Below are 17,255 nucleotides of genomic sequence, written 5' to 3'. Positions count from 1 at the left end.
AGAGCCTGGACTGTGTCCTTGTTGCTTAGCACAGTGCCTAGGACACACTCAACAAACTTCCCATGAAAGAATGAATGACTTGCACAAAGTGGGGTCAAGAGTAGCAAAGGTAGGGGATGAGTGCGCTTTTCTTAACCATTTAAATACATGTAAATAATAAGCGTATAATTCCTGATATTTCAGTGAGAAAAATTCTTTATTTAAAATAGGCTAGATGTTTTAATAGATTAAATAAAATACTCTACAAATGAGAATGTTAAATCCAATATACCAAACCCAGTGATATCAGTCAGTAATTGTCCACCAATGCCTGTTTAATAACATTTGAATGAAACAGCATATAATTCTGGGATTATGTGCTTTGGCTTAGAGAAAAATTTCCAAAGCAGTGTCACATTTCCTAGATATAACAGTGTCACATTAGTTAAGAGAAATTTTGTAGTGCCTAAGACAGCTAAGAAACAGTGATTTTCAAATGCAGAGATTAACAGTATTTCTAAATCACAGAGACAGTTGACACATTTTATTTCAATAAGAGAATGAAAGCAAGAAGGGAACCTACACTATTTCTAGCCACTTGTATTTATTAATATATGCTTCACACTTTTAATGCCTTTGGTGCAGAAGAGTAATAGGTGTTTTAGCCAAAAGATATGCTATGGGGACAATGCTGGGGAGCTTGTGCATACAGAAAGTAGCTGATATCTCAAGGCTCTCAGGGCTCTTGGAAATGCCACACATCATGCATAACCTGGGGCTGCTGGGCCTTGTTTCCTGGCATCAATGTTTGCTGAGTGTCTGGGGTCACTGTGGTATCCACAGTCGTTTCTCCCAATGGTGTCGTTATATCAGCACCATACGTCTCATAAGCATCAGCTAATCCAGGGGTCATCAATGGGTCAATGGCTGCTGGGGTGACCTTGGGGGGTCCCCTGCTCTGTCCTGCAGGGCCCCTTGCCAGGCCCAAAACACTGCCCTTAGGGAGAGCAAGAAGCCCTCCGAGGGTACCAGGCGCTACCTCTGGAAGCAGAGCTGGGTTTTCTGGATTGGCTAGGTTGGCCTCTGGCATGGGGGAGCCTTGTGCACCTCCTTCTCCCTTCTCAGGACCTTTGGTTCCAGCGACTGGGGAGTCAAATTCCAGAGTAAAGTCCCCGCCCATGCCCGGATGGTGGGGCATCCCTCCAAGGCTGGGTCGCATGGCTCCAAATCCTGGGAACATGGCTCCGTAGGCCATGGGGCCTCCTCTGCCTCCCTGGAAAAAACCATTCACCAAAGACACCATTATCATATGCTATTCCTATACCATGCAATTCAACCTGGTGAGATACACCAAGAAACCAGAAAAAAACTGACAGGGAACAGGGAATTGACTGACAGTTTTGTGTAAGCACATGTCTCACCAAACTTGCTTTGAAATATAAGGGAGAGGATTCTATGCTTTTCTGGGTTGGGGGAGCCCACTGCTATGAAAGGGAGATGGAGACGCTTTGCTATGCCTGGTGGAAAGGGTGGGAAGGAGAGAAGCCAGGCAGCACAGAACTGAGTCTACAGGCAAAAGGTAATTTTAATTTAATTTTAAGAAAACAATAAGCAGCTGAAGTGGGCAATACCATCATAAAACAAACAAACAAAAACCGATCTGTTCCTGAGTTTGTTGAGGGAGTTTTGGAGGATCTTGTCAATAACATTTCTCAGTATCTTCCAAATGGATTAAGGCTTATGTAACATCTTTTTTTCCTCCCTCCCTCCTTCCCTTCCTTCTTCCCTCCCTCCCTCTCTGCTTTCCTTCCTTCCTTCCTTCCTTCCTTCCTTCCTTCCTTCCTTCCTTCCTTCCTTCCTTCCTTCCTTCCTTCCTTCCGTCCTTCCTTCCTTTCACATTTATAAGAAAAAGAAGCTTGATTTCTCTGGAGGAACAGAAGTATTTTTTTTTTTGTGGACAGTTAGAATTCTTGAACTGGTCATGTTTCCTGTTTTTCCTTTACTGCCCTTAATTTTGATCTCAAAATCTTGAGCTATTTACAACAATTCTGCAGGGCTTTGTAACTATCATCTCTGTATTCTCACTTCCTCAGAATTTTGATTCATTTTACGTTCTATACTCAACTTTTTGGTTACATTTATCGTGTGTTTTTCATAAGCTACAGCAAAAACTTTTGAAAATAAAGCAGAACATAAATAAATTAGTATTATAAGATAATGATCAACACTTACTTGAATTTTCAAGCAGTCGTGGTGGTGTTATATAGATATAATATTCTTCTCTTTCTTTCTCCGGGCTCCCTACTCTCAGCTTTTCACATCGTCTCTTCCAGGGGTAGCACTTTGAACCCTGGGCTGGTCTAACTGCCTCTTTCCTTTTCGCTGTCATAGCTCTGATACTCTTATGACATGATTTTGACATTATCGGCTTTCATATTGATCTTTTCCATTGATTAAACTCCTTGAAACAGGAAACATTTATTTTGTCTCTATCATATCTTTCTATGTGTCTAGCTCACAGAAGGCACTCAGTATTAAGATGAAAATTTTCTTTCAGAATAGCATGTGTGTGTATTTATTAATTTGACAGTATTTGTTCTTGATAATGAATTGTTAATTCAGCATGCTCTAACAGATGTAATGTAGAAATTTCTAAGAAAGTCAAATTGTGTTGCATCTATCGACTTCACATTTTAAAATTGTAATATAACGAAATAAGAATATACTTGAATTAACTTATTAACATACTTTGAATTTTATAATAATAAATTTTACAGTTGGTTAATTTTCTCTTTCTTTTTGATCTCTCAATTTTGAGGTCTAAATGATTTTTGATACTGTTGAATTTGTTTTGAGGGGTTAAATGGTCCGAGAAGGAAGAGGAACTTTGTATGAACCATATATATCTTTTTTTGGTTTGAAGTGTTTGCCATTCAGTGACTTTTCAAGAGAGGTTTCTCCTCTCCTCATATTCAAGAATGGGGCAAAATCCCACGCACAAAAATGGTCATCACTCAGAAATGGCTTTATGGGAAATGTGCTGAAAACTGCACGCTGCTTCAGAGTCAAGCTTTTGGTTTTGGAGTGCTGTGTTGTGTATTTGGAGACATTCAAGACCAATGTCTCTTGCAGCCAGTCATCAGTGACTTATCCCTTGGCCACTATTTTAAGAAAAGTTTTAAGATATTACTCACCGCCATTTCTTCTGAGCTCATGATGCCAAGTCTGGCAGGAGCATTCTGTTCAAAAAGAAACACTGCATCATATTATGAACAAGCTGACTCCTGTTGTAGCTACTCAAGAGAAAGTTAAGTCATTTGATTTCTCTTTAACCCCTAATACTAATGCTGTCTCCAGAGGTAGAATAAAGTGGAGAGATGAGCCATTATTGAATAAATATAGCTAATTTAGATAATTCAGATAGAAAATTTACTTGTCTTTAATGCCTTTTGTGTGTGTGTCCAGAATTATCCAAGTAGGAAGTGTGCCTCCTTGCCATTTCAGTAGCTAGCTTAGGCATTCAGAGAATATGGAATTTAATATGTAAGGCCTAGGTCTTATAATTTTAGCTCTTAAGATAACATTTAATTAAAAAATGATACTTTTTTATGAGACAGACTTACCAATTGGTTTGCTCCGTAGGACATGTAAAACATTCCTGGATAAAGCTAAATATAAATACAATAATCACCACAAAATGCATTTTCTAAGGGAAAATCTTTTAAGCAAATTACAAAGAGAAAGGTGGTATTTAAAAAAAAACACTTACTGGAGATGGTTTATTTTGTGGCATTGGTCCTTGAGATATCAAACGGGCTATTGAGAAGATCTTTAAGTGGTAAAAAACAGAATAAGTAATTCTTATTTGCTACAACACAGGCAAATCTCCCATTACAGCCACTTCTAAGAGTTATATGAAACACATTTTCAGATAGATTTGTACGACAAAGAAGTACTTAACATTTAAGTAAATGAAGGAACTCATTATACTTTATAATTCAAATTAAAAATTTTAATTATAAAATTAATAATTTAAAAATATACATTATAATTAAAAATTTTTACTCTTCTTTCTTGAAGGATAGAGATATTTTTCCCAAGAAAGTCTCATTGAAATCTGTACTTACTGATGGACCTTGTGGACCAGCAAAATCCATTCCTGGTAGCTGAATCACAGATAAATATTAAAATTACTAAACTATCAAAATGGACAAAGTGAACCAAACACTTATTTACAAATATGATAAAACAATCTCAAATGAGTTTCCCGATTTTCACTTTCATTAGTCTTGGGGAATACAAACTAAAAGATTACCATCGCCTTTTAGTGACACGACTCAAGTGCACGAGCAGGGAGACGGCATGCCTATCGTGAATTCACTACGTCTTGTAGAGTAGAAAGTAAGAGTTTTGGAATCAGAGCATTCCAGGTTGGTTTGAATTCTAACCCTGCCACTGAATATTTGTATAATACTGGGAAAATTTTATAACTTCTCAAAGTCTGTCTTCTCCTTTTTAAAAAGGACAATTAATATCTACTTTTAGAGGAGTGTAAGTTAGGATGACACGGGGGAATGTTAAATGCCTGCGCATACTAGTTACATGGTACCTTCCTTTTCTATCCTCCGCTCTTTTCTCTACATTATTACAAGATTCTTTGGCACGGTTGTCTTCTCCACTACCGTGTTTCCCCAAAAATAAGACTGGGTCTTATATTAATTTTTGCTCCAAAAGATGCATTAGGGCTTATGTTTAGGGGATGTCATCCTGAAAAGTCATGTTAGGGCTTATTTTCTGGTTAGGTCTTATTTTTGGGGAAACACGATATCAGATCGAGAAATAATAATGCAAAATACTACATGCAGTGCTGAGGAATCAATCACTCTTCTCAGTTCTTGCCAATACTGAAAAGGATCCTGGTGATAGAAAGACTGGACTTCTCTGATCTTTCCCTATTTCCTCTGAAAGCTTTCATCTTTTGCAGCTGAGAAGTCAAGTTTTATAGGCACAGGATCTTTGAGAGTACATGCTCCATCTCAGATGGCAAAGGGCAGGAATGTATATTTAGGTTCTACTCTTAGATAAAAAAGTATTTGTATTTTTGTGCAGTATGCCTGAAAGCTCTGATTAGTTAAATGTATTCTGCACATCAGATTTCTTTCATTAAGTTAGTGGGTGATCTTGGTCTGACTTCAGAAAAAGGAATTACCTCCACCTTTGGTGGCTTATCTGATGGTGCCACCTGCTGTTGAACCACTGGCCCCTCTGCTTGCTGCAAGGGCGGCTGTCCCTGATAAACCGGAGGCTGAGGTCCTCCTTTCTGGGCTGTGTCCTGGATAGCAGTTACAACGGTGGGCTGGAGGAAATGTTTCTGTCCTGGATGTTGAGGCTGCAGAGATGGCTGCGATGGGAGAGGTGGGGGATGTACAGGCAAAGAATATTCATACTGCAGAGAAATTTGAAAGAAGTGTCAGGTGATGATTCAATGAACTGTGACGTCCAGAACTTCTAAAGCAAAAGAGCTTGGAGAGCTTTCTACTTGGGAGACTGTGGTCTGCTCATGAAGGTGGGAAGCTACGTGAACTTTCTGATATCATGAGTCATTTCAAACTCTGGGTTCTCATAGTTGCCACTCTGTATTTCTATTATACCACTTTCTGTCTGGGTTACAATTATTTGTTATAAATCTTTGTCCCCCCCCAGTCAACTGAGGGAATACATCTTATTTACCTTTATAGTCCCAGGACTTAACATAGCTCTTAGCAAGCACCTGGCATCTGATAGCTACTTAATGCATTTTTTTTTTTTTTTTTTTAGTTAGTGAAAGGAGAAAGGTAATTAAATAAAAAATACTAATCAAATTTCTGCACCATGTAGTCCATTTTGGAAACAATCAAATGGATAAACAGTCACCAATAACATAATTTACTGTCCCACTAAATGTGGCCCGGTGGTCAATGCTGTATGTTGCAGAGGGCCATCTGGAATGAAAAGTTCCTGTCAAAGCAACCATGTTTTGTTGCTCTTTGAAATTGTCTGTGGTGAATGGCTCCCTGTCATTTTTAAATTGATTGCAAGTTCCTCAAAGTGGCTTGGAAACCTCATAACAGTCTGGCTCTGCTTCTCATCTTCAACCATGGCCCATCTCCAAACTCCGATGGCTTTCATCACTTAATCCTTATTCGTTACTTATACTTCACAATTTAGCCCCTTGTGATATGTTGTCTTGTCTTATTTCCCAACCAGATCTAAAATTTCATGAGCCTTGGAGCCATTCTTAAATGTCTTCACTCTCACTCCCAATCTACAGTTTGGTTTATATATTTACTAGGCACCTAGTAATTGATTGCTGTTGCGTTCATGATGTTTGAGCCAGAACTTTGGCATCATTTTAAATGTGCCTTTGAATAATTACTCGGGAAATCTTGATTAAGTGAGACTTGCCCAGGATTTAGCTTATTTCCATTTTAAGAATAGTTTAGCTATTGTTATTGCTGATATCTTAGTGTAGGTCTCTTCTTTTGGAGGCTGTATCTTCCTATTTGAAATAAAATTCAAATGGGTTGAAAATTTGGACCATTGTATTTTAAAATTTCCAAAGTATTAAAAACATAGTAGTTTTAAGTTTTGATTACCTTGGTATTTAGATAATTTTTTGTTCATTACTCTTACCTGTCTGTGGTTAGCATATGACAACTTAGAGAAGGTAAGTAGGAGAAGATTTTAAAGCTTGACATTCCAAACACATAATTAACTTACCTGTTGAGTTTCATGTTCCCGTGGTCTCATCCACGGGAAAGAGGAACGTGGTGGGAGGAGACCGTGCATCCACAAAGAGTTAAATGATTTTCCAAAGCCAAATCTTGAATACTAAAGAGAGAGAGAGAGAGAGAGAGAGAGAGAGTTATATTTCAATATTGGCTTAAACATGTTTGTAATTTTCTTTAAAAATCTACAGAAAGTGTAGAGATAGCAAAAGTAAGAGTGATATTGGTTAATTAATATGAGTAGATAAATCTTCTGTTCTGAGCCAGACTGCAATATTCCCATAAATTTTTCGACATTTAGCCTTTTAAGTATTCATATTTTGGGATGTATAATCAGACTGATAATGCAAAAAAAGGTTTGAAAACATTGTTTTTATTTGCCCTTGCTATCCCATCCTAGTATTTTGTTTTAGGTTATCCCATATACTAATTTGTTCTTCTAATATTTAATATGTCTGTTCGCAAACATATTTTATAAATGACAATGCTACTGCTAATATCACTCCCACCACCACCATTAATATTTGCAATAAGAAATATTTGAAAATAAGGTTACCTGAGAAAGCATGTTTAATCCCTGCAAGGTGCCCAACTGCCTCATGGTCTGTAAAGAAAAAATAAAAGTGGGTTAGTGTTTAACATATTTTTTTTTTATATGACACAACTGATTTCTCAACATATGACATCATTAGCACAAAGTTTGGGATAGATCAACTTGAATAAAATAGAGGTAGACATAAATCTCCACCGAAGTGTAGAAATGTTAAATGTGATTCTGCCACTGTTGGACTGTTGGTATTATTGCTCTTAAAATAGTGAGCTTGCTTTCTATGATTAATTAAAAGAGGTTATTAATTAATTTAATTAACATCATTTAATGGAGGTCCCATTGAAACATGGGAAAATAGCTCATTCAACTGAAACATAAATATAATCCCAAGGACATTGCTTCATTGACTCCTTTTTCCTCCTTTATCTTACTTTGTCTTTTAAAATTCAACCTGAAGAGGAATTTGAAAAAGCAGGCAAACAAAACAAAATAAGACAATCTGTACCTCCTTCCTAAACAAAAGTCTTCAAAATGAAAAATTTAAAAGACATTGGGGAAAATTGTATCTGGATAGATTGTCAAAAATACTTCCAATTCAACAGAAAGTCAATTTTAATTTAATGGGAAGAGGTTTAGAGTGCTTTGAATGAAGCTAGAAAGTGAGAAAAAAATAACTCAGTGAAATTAGCTTCCAGCCAATGCAGGTATTGAGTGCCCTCGGATTGTCATGATACAAATAAATTTTGCAAGGTCTTGTGAAAAAAATTGTAATTTCGTAAATATTTTTCTATTCGTAACTGTCAATATTTTCTATTAATATGGTCGAGCATTTGTATTTTGCTGGGAGTTTTCTAAACAGAATATATATTAGTTATGAGAAGTGCAATGAGACTAACACAGGTTAAGCAGCAGGTACCATAGTATAGTTAATGCTATTTACAGGAGTTCTTAAACTAAATTTTTTAAAGCTAATTTTCTTCATGGGAACTTTATCATATAAGATACTATAAAGAGAAGAACTAAATATAAACCGATTATATTTACAAGGACAATGTGCTTTAATTAATGTAGTAATTATATTAATACAGTAGTTATGCTAACGTATATATCATTACATATTAAATATTAGTATTACTTTGATTCACCTACAGAAGACATTCTACAGGCTGAGACTAGAACTGCACAGGAGGACAGCCACTGACTTCTGACTAGGCAAGCTGAGAAACAGCCCATCATGTTGCTCCCCTATTAGGAACATACAAATGTAAAAATTAAATGCAAATGCTCTGACAATACATACCTCCAGGCTCAAACTAGCCATGCCTGGTGTTCCAGGTTGCTGAGGAAACATCTAAATGGAAACAAGAATAATTTTGAGTTCTCGTTGGTGAGAAATTCCTTACTCACTGGAAATAAAGTATAGTTAAGAGGTCCCCATTTGATTTATTTTCCAAATGACTTGAACTTTTGGGCAGAATGAAGAATTTGAATTATTTGGGGAATTAGCATACTATTTAATAACTTTGCTCCCATACAAATCATCTACCCTTTGTCTATATCTTAATACTATGTTGCTTTAAAAGTATACTTTGATTTAGTTTGAAAATTACGTTGAAAACAAATGAGAAGTAAAATAAAGCATCAAAATAGAAAACGAAGAGTACTTTGTGTTTTGAAATACTATCACACAGAAAAGCAAAGTTTCTTGTGTGTTTGACAAACCTACATGCTTCTGGTTTATGGAATGTGGCATGTGGCATGGGATCATGGCTTTCAGCAAAACCACGTGCAAAACGTAACTTGCCTCTTATTCATGTGCTTCAACAAATCCTCTATCATCTTTAGTGCAAGATTCTTTTATGTATAAACCTGTTGATCTGTGTTGATATTTTTTGGGATCATGTCAAAAGTGTTTTCTTAAGAAACATTCTAGCTCTAAGTACTATTGTACTTTATATGTTTGTTTAAAAGTTAAAATATAGCTATATTTACAGCTAGGTTTCTAAAATGTAAACTATTTTCCTTTTTAAACCAATCCTTATTAATATACACAAATATCAGTGAAAAAATGGAGACTGGAAGAGCAGGGATGGAGTAAATTGGGTTTAAGGATCTCTAGTTCTTTGAATATTTTGCTATCTAGGGTTGAGGGGTTTTAATGCCTTCCTTCCTTCATTACACCACAAATATTTATGGAGTCTCCACTAAATGTAGTTGGAGTATTTTTCCTTTATGAGTAGGAAGATCAGGAATATTTTCCTGAGCATATATTATCTACCCTCCACCTCCTACTTTTTTATATAGGTAAAATCTCATCCTCTGAGTCATGGTGTGAATTTCTCCAAATAATTCAGTTTTGGAAATAGAGGACAAGGAGTTACAAATATGAATAAATATTCCAAGTAGAGAAAAAGGTTACCTGTGGACAGGAAAAGTGTGTGTGTGTGTGTGTATGTGTATGTGTGGTGGGTGAGAGTGGAGCCTTCTTTCCTCCCATTGGCCAGTATACGAATAAGGTATCTTGAACAGATTCAACTATAGGACAAAGTATACTTTGCTTTCCATCTGCTCCAAGTCATGAATTAAACAATATTACATGAATGTAGAGAAACAGGGGATACATTTCCCATGCCTAAGTAAAAGAAGAAGAACATCTGACTTGGTAGGCAGTCAGCTGGCCATCCTAAGCAGTTGCCCGGTTCCTCAGAGTAGACCTGACTGGCACAAGTGTGGGCCAGCATGGGTTCCAAGACTGTCAAGCTATTCAACTGATGATGGATGACTGAGGCTGACTCCAATGTTAGTATCATACAAAGGTAGGCTAGGGTGGCAGCTTCGGCTTTTCTTTCACTTAAAATTCATGTTGAGTAATGGAACAGAAACTCCTTTTATTTGTAGAATTATGGTTTTCATCCTTGGAATCAGTTTTCATTACTTTTCTCCAAAACATTTACTTTAAGAAGCTTAAGTAGCTAACTTTTCTTTCTCAAGGAATTGAAATACTTTAAAGATATTTGAGACCACGGGATTTGAGGTCTCAAGACAAGAGACCATGTGGTAATTGCCTTTGGGTCTCCATTGCCCAACACACTGCTGGGTACATGGCAGGTACTCAGTCAATATTTGCCAAATGCATATAGCAGCTGAATAAAGGCCTTTTCTATGAAAACAGAATCACACACTATTGGCTGGAGTACTGCAGTGCTCAAAGGAAACTGTATTCGTATGGGATCACTTCCAATATATGATAGACTGGACCATGTGTAGGACTGACACATTGCCATGGAAAGGTTTTGATTAAAGAAACTTCAGCTCTCAGTCACATAATATCTTCCCTTTAAAGCAAATTTGTTGCTTAATTACAAGCTTCAAATGGAATTACTTAGCTCAGTTTTATAACCATAGTAATTTGGCTAATATTTTTCTTTTAAAATGAAGAAAGTGTTCTTTACTTATTTGGAGAATTTTCTCTTTGCATTTCAATTTCAAAGTGGTAGCAAGTAGTTGATAATAAAATCATGCCTTGGCATTGTGGAGACCACATATGTCTTTCATCTTTTAATGAGTGGAATAAGGCATAGAAATTGTCTTTGGGGTATTTTAATTATCTTTTGGAATAGAAAAACTATGTTTGACTTACTGCTGTTGGATGCTAAGACTGATTTCTGGGCAACTACGACTTTTGGCTCAGTAGGAAATGTACCACTGGGTTAATTCAAATGAGTGCAGGCATGGATTCTCAGCCCACGTCCTTCAGTGTTGTGTGGTTCCTGACAATGTCTCTTCTAGGACACACTCTAGAAGACTCTGACTTACCGGCACTGCAGAACTCAATTCCAGGAGGCACAAGATCAGTATCAGGTCTTTCATTTTGAAAACTGGGATCTGAAACAGAGTTAGGTTGGATAGTTAAGTCCAATTGATTTTTACTTCAGAATGGTTAAAAGGCAGTATTTCAAATAAGCCAAGTCTCTGTTTTTCACAACCAGGTTCAAAACAAAAAAACTAAATGTTGCTGAACAACTGATTTGTATTAGTTTTAGGAAAGAATTAACAGCAATTAAAAAAATTTCAAGTACTTTTTTTATGGAACTACCATCTAAATGAACATGTAGGAACATCCTTCCTGCATATTCTTTAACTGCTGTGTTTCATTTTATAAAATGAGTGATGAATTTGAAAATCCCTTCCACTATGTGAAATTTTGGTCTATTCAGTATCATTCACAGGAGTTCATGCTTTGCTTCCTTCTAGAGCAAATTTTGAAATGCATTTGAAATATAAAAAAGACATTTCATAACAAACCTTTATTTGCAGATATATAGGGTATATTATTCCATGTTTTGGTTACCCAGATTACCATACCCAAACTTACATTTTTAAAATAAAAATAACCTTAATATTTAAATTTCCTATGGTATTAGTGGAAAATATGTCTTTAAATCAAGTTATCCTTTTTCTAAAATGAATTGTCTCTTTAAAATTATTTTATAAGTTCAGAAGGCTCTTTACTCTTACATGAATGGAAATCTGTCTAACCAAGAGATTTGCTCATCTTCTAATACTTTATAAATTAGGCATGGTCACTAACAATCACAAACAGTAAAAAAAAAAGTCCATAGATAAGTCTTTGTCTGTAATGGAAGGGTATTAGGCATGTCTTCTCTGCAACATGCTAATGGTTTACAATAATCAACTATTCAGCTTCTGGTGACAAATGCTGAAAAGTCCTCTTTAAAAAGCTTCATGGAGATAGGAAAAAAGAACTTACAGGAATCAGATGGAAATCATAAAATCACATTTTACCTTCAATGCTGGCCTGCACTGTGCTCTCAGGGCCTGGTGATGCCAACCAAGATAGTTCTAAGAAAAGAAGATTAATTTTTTTTCTGGATTGTGTGTGCCTGGGACTCGCTCTGTATCTCTCATTCAGGGAAGAACTGAAATCTTTATTTAAAGTGCCAATCCACCAATCAAAGTGAAGCAAATGGGGGGAAAAAAAACACACGCTCTGCTCCTGTAATTAGCCCACACCCTTCTACTGCATGTAAGAACGTTGGCACAGTGGAGTGTCATTATTTTTAATTGTAACTCAACCCTTGTATTTATTCAGAGAACTCAATTGCAGGGAAGACAGTAAAGGAATAATGGATATAAGCTTTGAAGACAATCATTTTGGTGAGCTGGGGGAAATATATATAAAATAGATGCTAAATAAACCATTATGTGTTTTGTGTAGGTTTTTATCTGTAGATAAAGCTAGTAACCTAAGGCTAACATTCTCACGATTTCCACCCTCATGTTTGTTGTGGTAAAAGTAACTCCATTTCCTTCCGCCAACACTCACACAGTATAAAAGGAAACACTAAAATAACTTTCTGAACTTGAAAGAGAGGATGAAAATATTGGATAGATTATGTTATATTTTTTTCCCTCTGAATTTCCTATTTTTGTATCTTAGATATTTCCTTGATATTTTCCTGAAGATATTAGACTAGAGATAGCCAAACTTTTGTAAGAAATTTCAATTGGACCCTCAGAAAAAAATCACTTCAGGTAAACCTTTGGTGTATGTTCTTTGCGGGGAGAGGGGCATAAATCAGAACATTCTCCATGAACCAATCAAGTCAATGGGCACAATTCTCAATTCACTGTTTAGATAGACCCATTTTTAGGCATTTAGTATGAAGCCAGGTTAGTAACTTGTATTTGTATTGCTAGCATCAACATGGATTGAGTTTTTCTCCACCAACAGATAAGAATGTCTTGGATGTGGATTGAACTTTAGCTGCTTTTGTTATTTCTCTGCCCCTCCTTGTCTTTCCAAAGGTATGATTTCAGACCTGGGAGGGATAAGCATTTAAGATTAGTTTCTTAAGAAGGGATGAGTCAGTACACTCTTTAGGGAAGTAGGGATCTTGCTGATTACAGGGAACATGGAGGAAGCTGGTATTATGGAAGAAAGACGTCTTCATACCTAAGTGTAGACCTAACAGCTTCGAATAATGTTATCCAAGAAGTTGTCCCTGAAAAACTCTATTTCCCATTGATAACAGAGTTATTTTTAGGATGCAAAGAAATAAGGAATGTGAATATGTTTTGTAAACAGCAAAATGTTATTGAAATAAAAAGCATTATTTTGGGCTTCTCTCTTTTTCCCTCTCCTTCTCTATCTCTCTGTATTTCAGCTCTGGTGCTTGATTAAGTCCCTTAATCTCTCTAAGCTTCAGTTTCTTATTCTGTAATATAAGGATAATCACTTAGTACACAGGCTTTTTTTGAAGATTTGGTGAGATGATGAAGATGCAGGAGCTGCTTCACAGTGGATGCTCAATAAATGGGGTAATTGTCTTCGTTTGTGGGAGAACTTACATGAAAAATGGAACCACAAATATACTGTGTGTGTTTGTGAACGTGTGTGTGAGAGCGTGTGTTATAAGAGGAGGAGTAATGGCAGTTAGATTTATGAGCTCCAATGAGGGCAGAACAGAGACCTGATGGAAAGCACTTCTTTTATGTGGAAGTTGATGCTAAATCCATGTGATTAAGCTTCCTAACTGACTGTTAAACAGGGAAATGGTGTGTGTGTGTCTTTTATGGTTTATGAGCATAATAATGACATCCTAATAACGTTGTTTTGGTAGATTCATATGTTTTGTCTTGGTCTTAAGCCAAATATCTATTGCTTCCGTCTTTTTAAAATGTCCTTCAGAGTCAATCTTAGATTATCATCTTCCAGATGTTTACCTGTTCGTTTCTTTCTCCTCTAATTTCCTGCATTCTCACACTAAATTTACCTTCATAAAATATTGGTTTTAGCATTTCACAGTCCTACTCAAAATTTTTTTTAAAGATCCATAAGGCTCTAATGTAAAATTTACCCTCTGTAACTAAACAGTCAAATTAACATTTCAATTCATCTTTCCAATCTTATCTCCTGCTTTATGTGAGACACAGTGCATTGATGTAATAATGATTGTTGTAATCAGTTAAAGTTGGCTTCATTTTTCATCTAGTAAACAGTTTTTATTTTTGGCTTATGTTGGAAAGTTAGTAAATATAACCCTGTTACATCTTATGAAAAGTACTTAATTACAAAAAATTTGGAAATTAGTATGAGTATATGAATATACTTCTGATAGTGATTATAGGTGTTAAGGAAGTTACTACAGCTTATGGAAACTGTTATGTTGCTTAAAACTGTGCCTGTATAAAGAACAACGAGAGCACCAATTAAAAAAAAAAAAAATGCTGTGTCCAGAGTACAGCAGAAAAGAAAAAACTCAGAATAACAGAAGCTCTGAGACACATGAGGGAACATATGTCACAGAAAAAGTTATAAAGAACAATCTAGAGAAAGAAGATCCTGTGGAAGATGTTAGTATAGTAGCTGAGCGTACAGCTGTTCAAATCCCCTCTGTGATATTGATCATGTGACATTGGGTGAGCTACTCAACTCTAGTATATATATAGTATTTTCATATAAGAATTTCATCTGTGAAATGTCTACCATAGGACAGAATTCATTTAATTTAATTTAAACATAATAATAAATATAAAGTCCTCAGCACACTATCTGGTATGAAGAAAATGTTCAATGGTCATGAGTTATTATTATTATTATTATTGTTGAAATAAAGAAACATGTATGCTGAAAATCTGCTTCATATTGGATTGTGGGCCTTGGTCGTAGCTATTCCAGCCACCAATGGCAACTAAAACAACTAACTAAAATGTATAGGAATGATTTTGATTGCTTATGGGTATATCGATCCCACATGACAAACCGTGCATGGACTTTGAGTTTTGTTTTGTTTTGACATATCCTTTTCAACCTTCTACTGCAGCCGGACTTATTTACTCACTCTTCCCACAATGTGTCATGGTTTTTTTCTTCCTGGGGTTTTGGTTGAACTTTTCTCTATGTCTAGACACTTTTCTCACCTCTTTACAACTTTTTTCATGTTTTACTCAAATTTTACCTTTTCTGTGAACTCTTACCCCATCATTCCATTCCTCTGTGACTTTTCCTTTTCTGAAATCCAAATATTTGTCAGTCATTTGGCAATCATTCATACACTACATTGTGACAGCTTGTTTGTTATAGATCTTTCACATTTTATTTTGCGTGTGATCATCTAGCTTTTTGAATATGATTTTCATGTCTTTCAACCATATAAAACATTCCTGTGGGCCAGAAATCACCCATTCTGCTAAGTTGCATCCTTTGGTATTCTATGCTCATTATAATAGGTAATATTTGGGTAGTATGTATAGTGGAAAGGCACTACTTCAGTGTTTTACATATATTCATTTTTTAAATTCTCACAAGAATTTTATAAAGATCTATTCTCCCCTTTTAACACATGATAAAAGTGAACTATGGAGAGGTGAAGTAAATTGCATGAAGTGACAATAAGTGGTGGAACCAGAATTTAGGTACAGACATCTGGCTCCAGAGTCCTTGCTGTTATGTACTGAGACAAAATAAATCAATCACCAATCACCCAATGGCTGACGACATGGACAAATTAATCATTGGCAGATACAAAGAAGTACAACACAACTGTTTGTAGGAAATTTATCAGATATTTCCTCAAAGAAGAGAGATACACAAAAACAGTTAATGAAGCATATAATAAATCAATTATAATTTAATTAAAAAGCACATTTAGTATCAGAAGGCATAATCCCACATGGATTAACTGCCAAAATAAGAAAGCTACAGAACAGTGATTCTCAGTCAAGGATTTTTATTTTTAATTACAATATATTATACAATATACAATATTATATTAGTTTCAGGTATACAACATAGTGATTAAACATTTATATAACTTATAAAGTGATCACTCTGATAAATCTAGTAGCCATCAGTCAGCGATGATTTTGTTTCCCCACCCCAGGGAACATTTAGAAATGTATGAAGGCACATTTCTAAATGTGCCTTCTGGGAGATATTTTTGGTTGTCATAGCTTATCCGTGGGAGGTGACAGGGAGGAAGGATTTGCTGTTGGCATCTAGTGAGTAGAGGCCAGAGGTGCTGTTAAACACCCTATAATACACAGAATAGTGCCCCTCCAAAGAAAAATGATCTAACCACAAATGTCAATAGTAGTGAGGTTGGAAAATTCTGCTACAGAAGAATGCTACAAAACTTTTGATGTTGGAGAAATCCTTTGGGGTCAGGTACGAGGAGAATGATCCCTGAAAGAGAATGAGATTTGACAAGATGCTCAGTCAATAGCTAGTGGTTGAGTGAATTGCTAAGTATTAAGTGTTCCAGGGAAAGAATCTGATGGAGTGTTACACATTAAGCCTTAGGAATAAGGGCAAAGAATATGGTCGTGTCAGAAGAAGACCAATTTTTAATAATAAACGGAATAATAAACATTTCATGGTTCTTACACTAAAATACAATATTGATAGCTTATTTTTATTGACCACTTATCACGTGCCAGATGCTGTGCTTTATATTCCTTATCTTCATCTTCATGAACCACCCATTACTTTCTGTGAAAACTGGGCTTTAGAAAGGGTATTGTGTCCTGTAGAGTTAGTAAGGAGCAGAGTTGGGAGACAATCTCTAAAGACCATGCCGCCCACATTGACTGTTTTCACCTAGTGTTATGTAAGACCCATTATCATGCTGGTTTGGGCTAATGTTTATATCTAATTTTTAAATATCTGATTTTTAATTCTTACAAAAAAATGGATAATACATTTCTGTGAAATCTATTGGTACATTATTATCATATAGTCCTACAACATAGGAGTCAAATTTGAATTATTTTTGCCTGCTAATAGGATAGTCATTTATTTTGAAAACTGCAGACAATATTTGAAGATCTATTTTTTACTGATTTCTATTAATTTCATAATCAAGAAAAATAACCCCCAAAAATCATAACTGTGATGATGATTATATAAATACAGAAGAAGACAAATTAGATAGGAT

The 17,255-nt window shown here is 35.7% G+C and overlaps 1 protein-coding gene across 1 annotated transcript; it reads right to left on the bottom strand.

The window, feature by feature from the left end:
• Positions 1-222: 222 nt before the first annotated feature.
• AMBN (ameloblastin) lies at positions 223-12,185 on the bottom strand. Its single transcript, XM_088801538.1, has 11 exons — positions 12,103-12,185; positions 11,113-11,181; positions 8,597-8,647; positions 7,303-7,350; positions 6,739-6,849; positions 5,189-5,425; positions 4,107-4,145; positions 3,749-3,808; positions 3,603-3,647; positions 3,174-3,218; positions 223-1,252 (listed from the first exon to the last, which is right to left on the bottom strand). The coding sequence occupies exons 2-11, from the start codon at positions 11,164-11,166 to the stop codon at positions 716-718; spliced, it is 1,227 nt and encodes a 408-aa protein (XP_088657664.1). The 5' UTR covers positions 11,167-11,181; positions 12,103-12,185; the 3' UTR covers positions 223-715.
• Positions 12,186-17,255: the final 5,070 nt, after the last annotated feature.

This window comes from Rhinolophus sinicus, chromosome 1 (genome assembly GCF_057876585.1).
Source record: "Rhinolophus sinicus isolate RSI-liver-muscle chromosome 1, RSI-T2T, whole genome shotgun sequence".
Classification (NCBI taxonomy): Eukaryota; Metazoa; Chordata; class Mammalia; order Chiroptera; family Rhinolophidae; genus Rhinolophus; species Rhinolophus sinicus.
Note: the sequence above shows the minus strand (reverse complement) of the source record. Positions and strands in the feature narration are given on the sequence as shown.

Bases quoted from the DNA above. Each gene is read 5' to 3' on its own strand.
- AMBN (XM_088801538.1), bottom strand. From the start codon at position 11,166: ATGAAAGACCTGATACTGATCTTGTGCCTCCTGGAATTGAGTTCTGCA. The intron at 5,426-6,738 runs GTAAGTTAATTA...ATTTCTCTGCAG, and splicing joins GGGAACATGAAACTCAACAG to TATGAATATTCTTTGCCTGT. The intron at 3,219-3,602 runs GTAAGTCTGTCT...CTTTTTGAACAG, and splicing joins CCTACGGAGCAAACCAATTG to AATGCTCCTGCCAGACTTGG.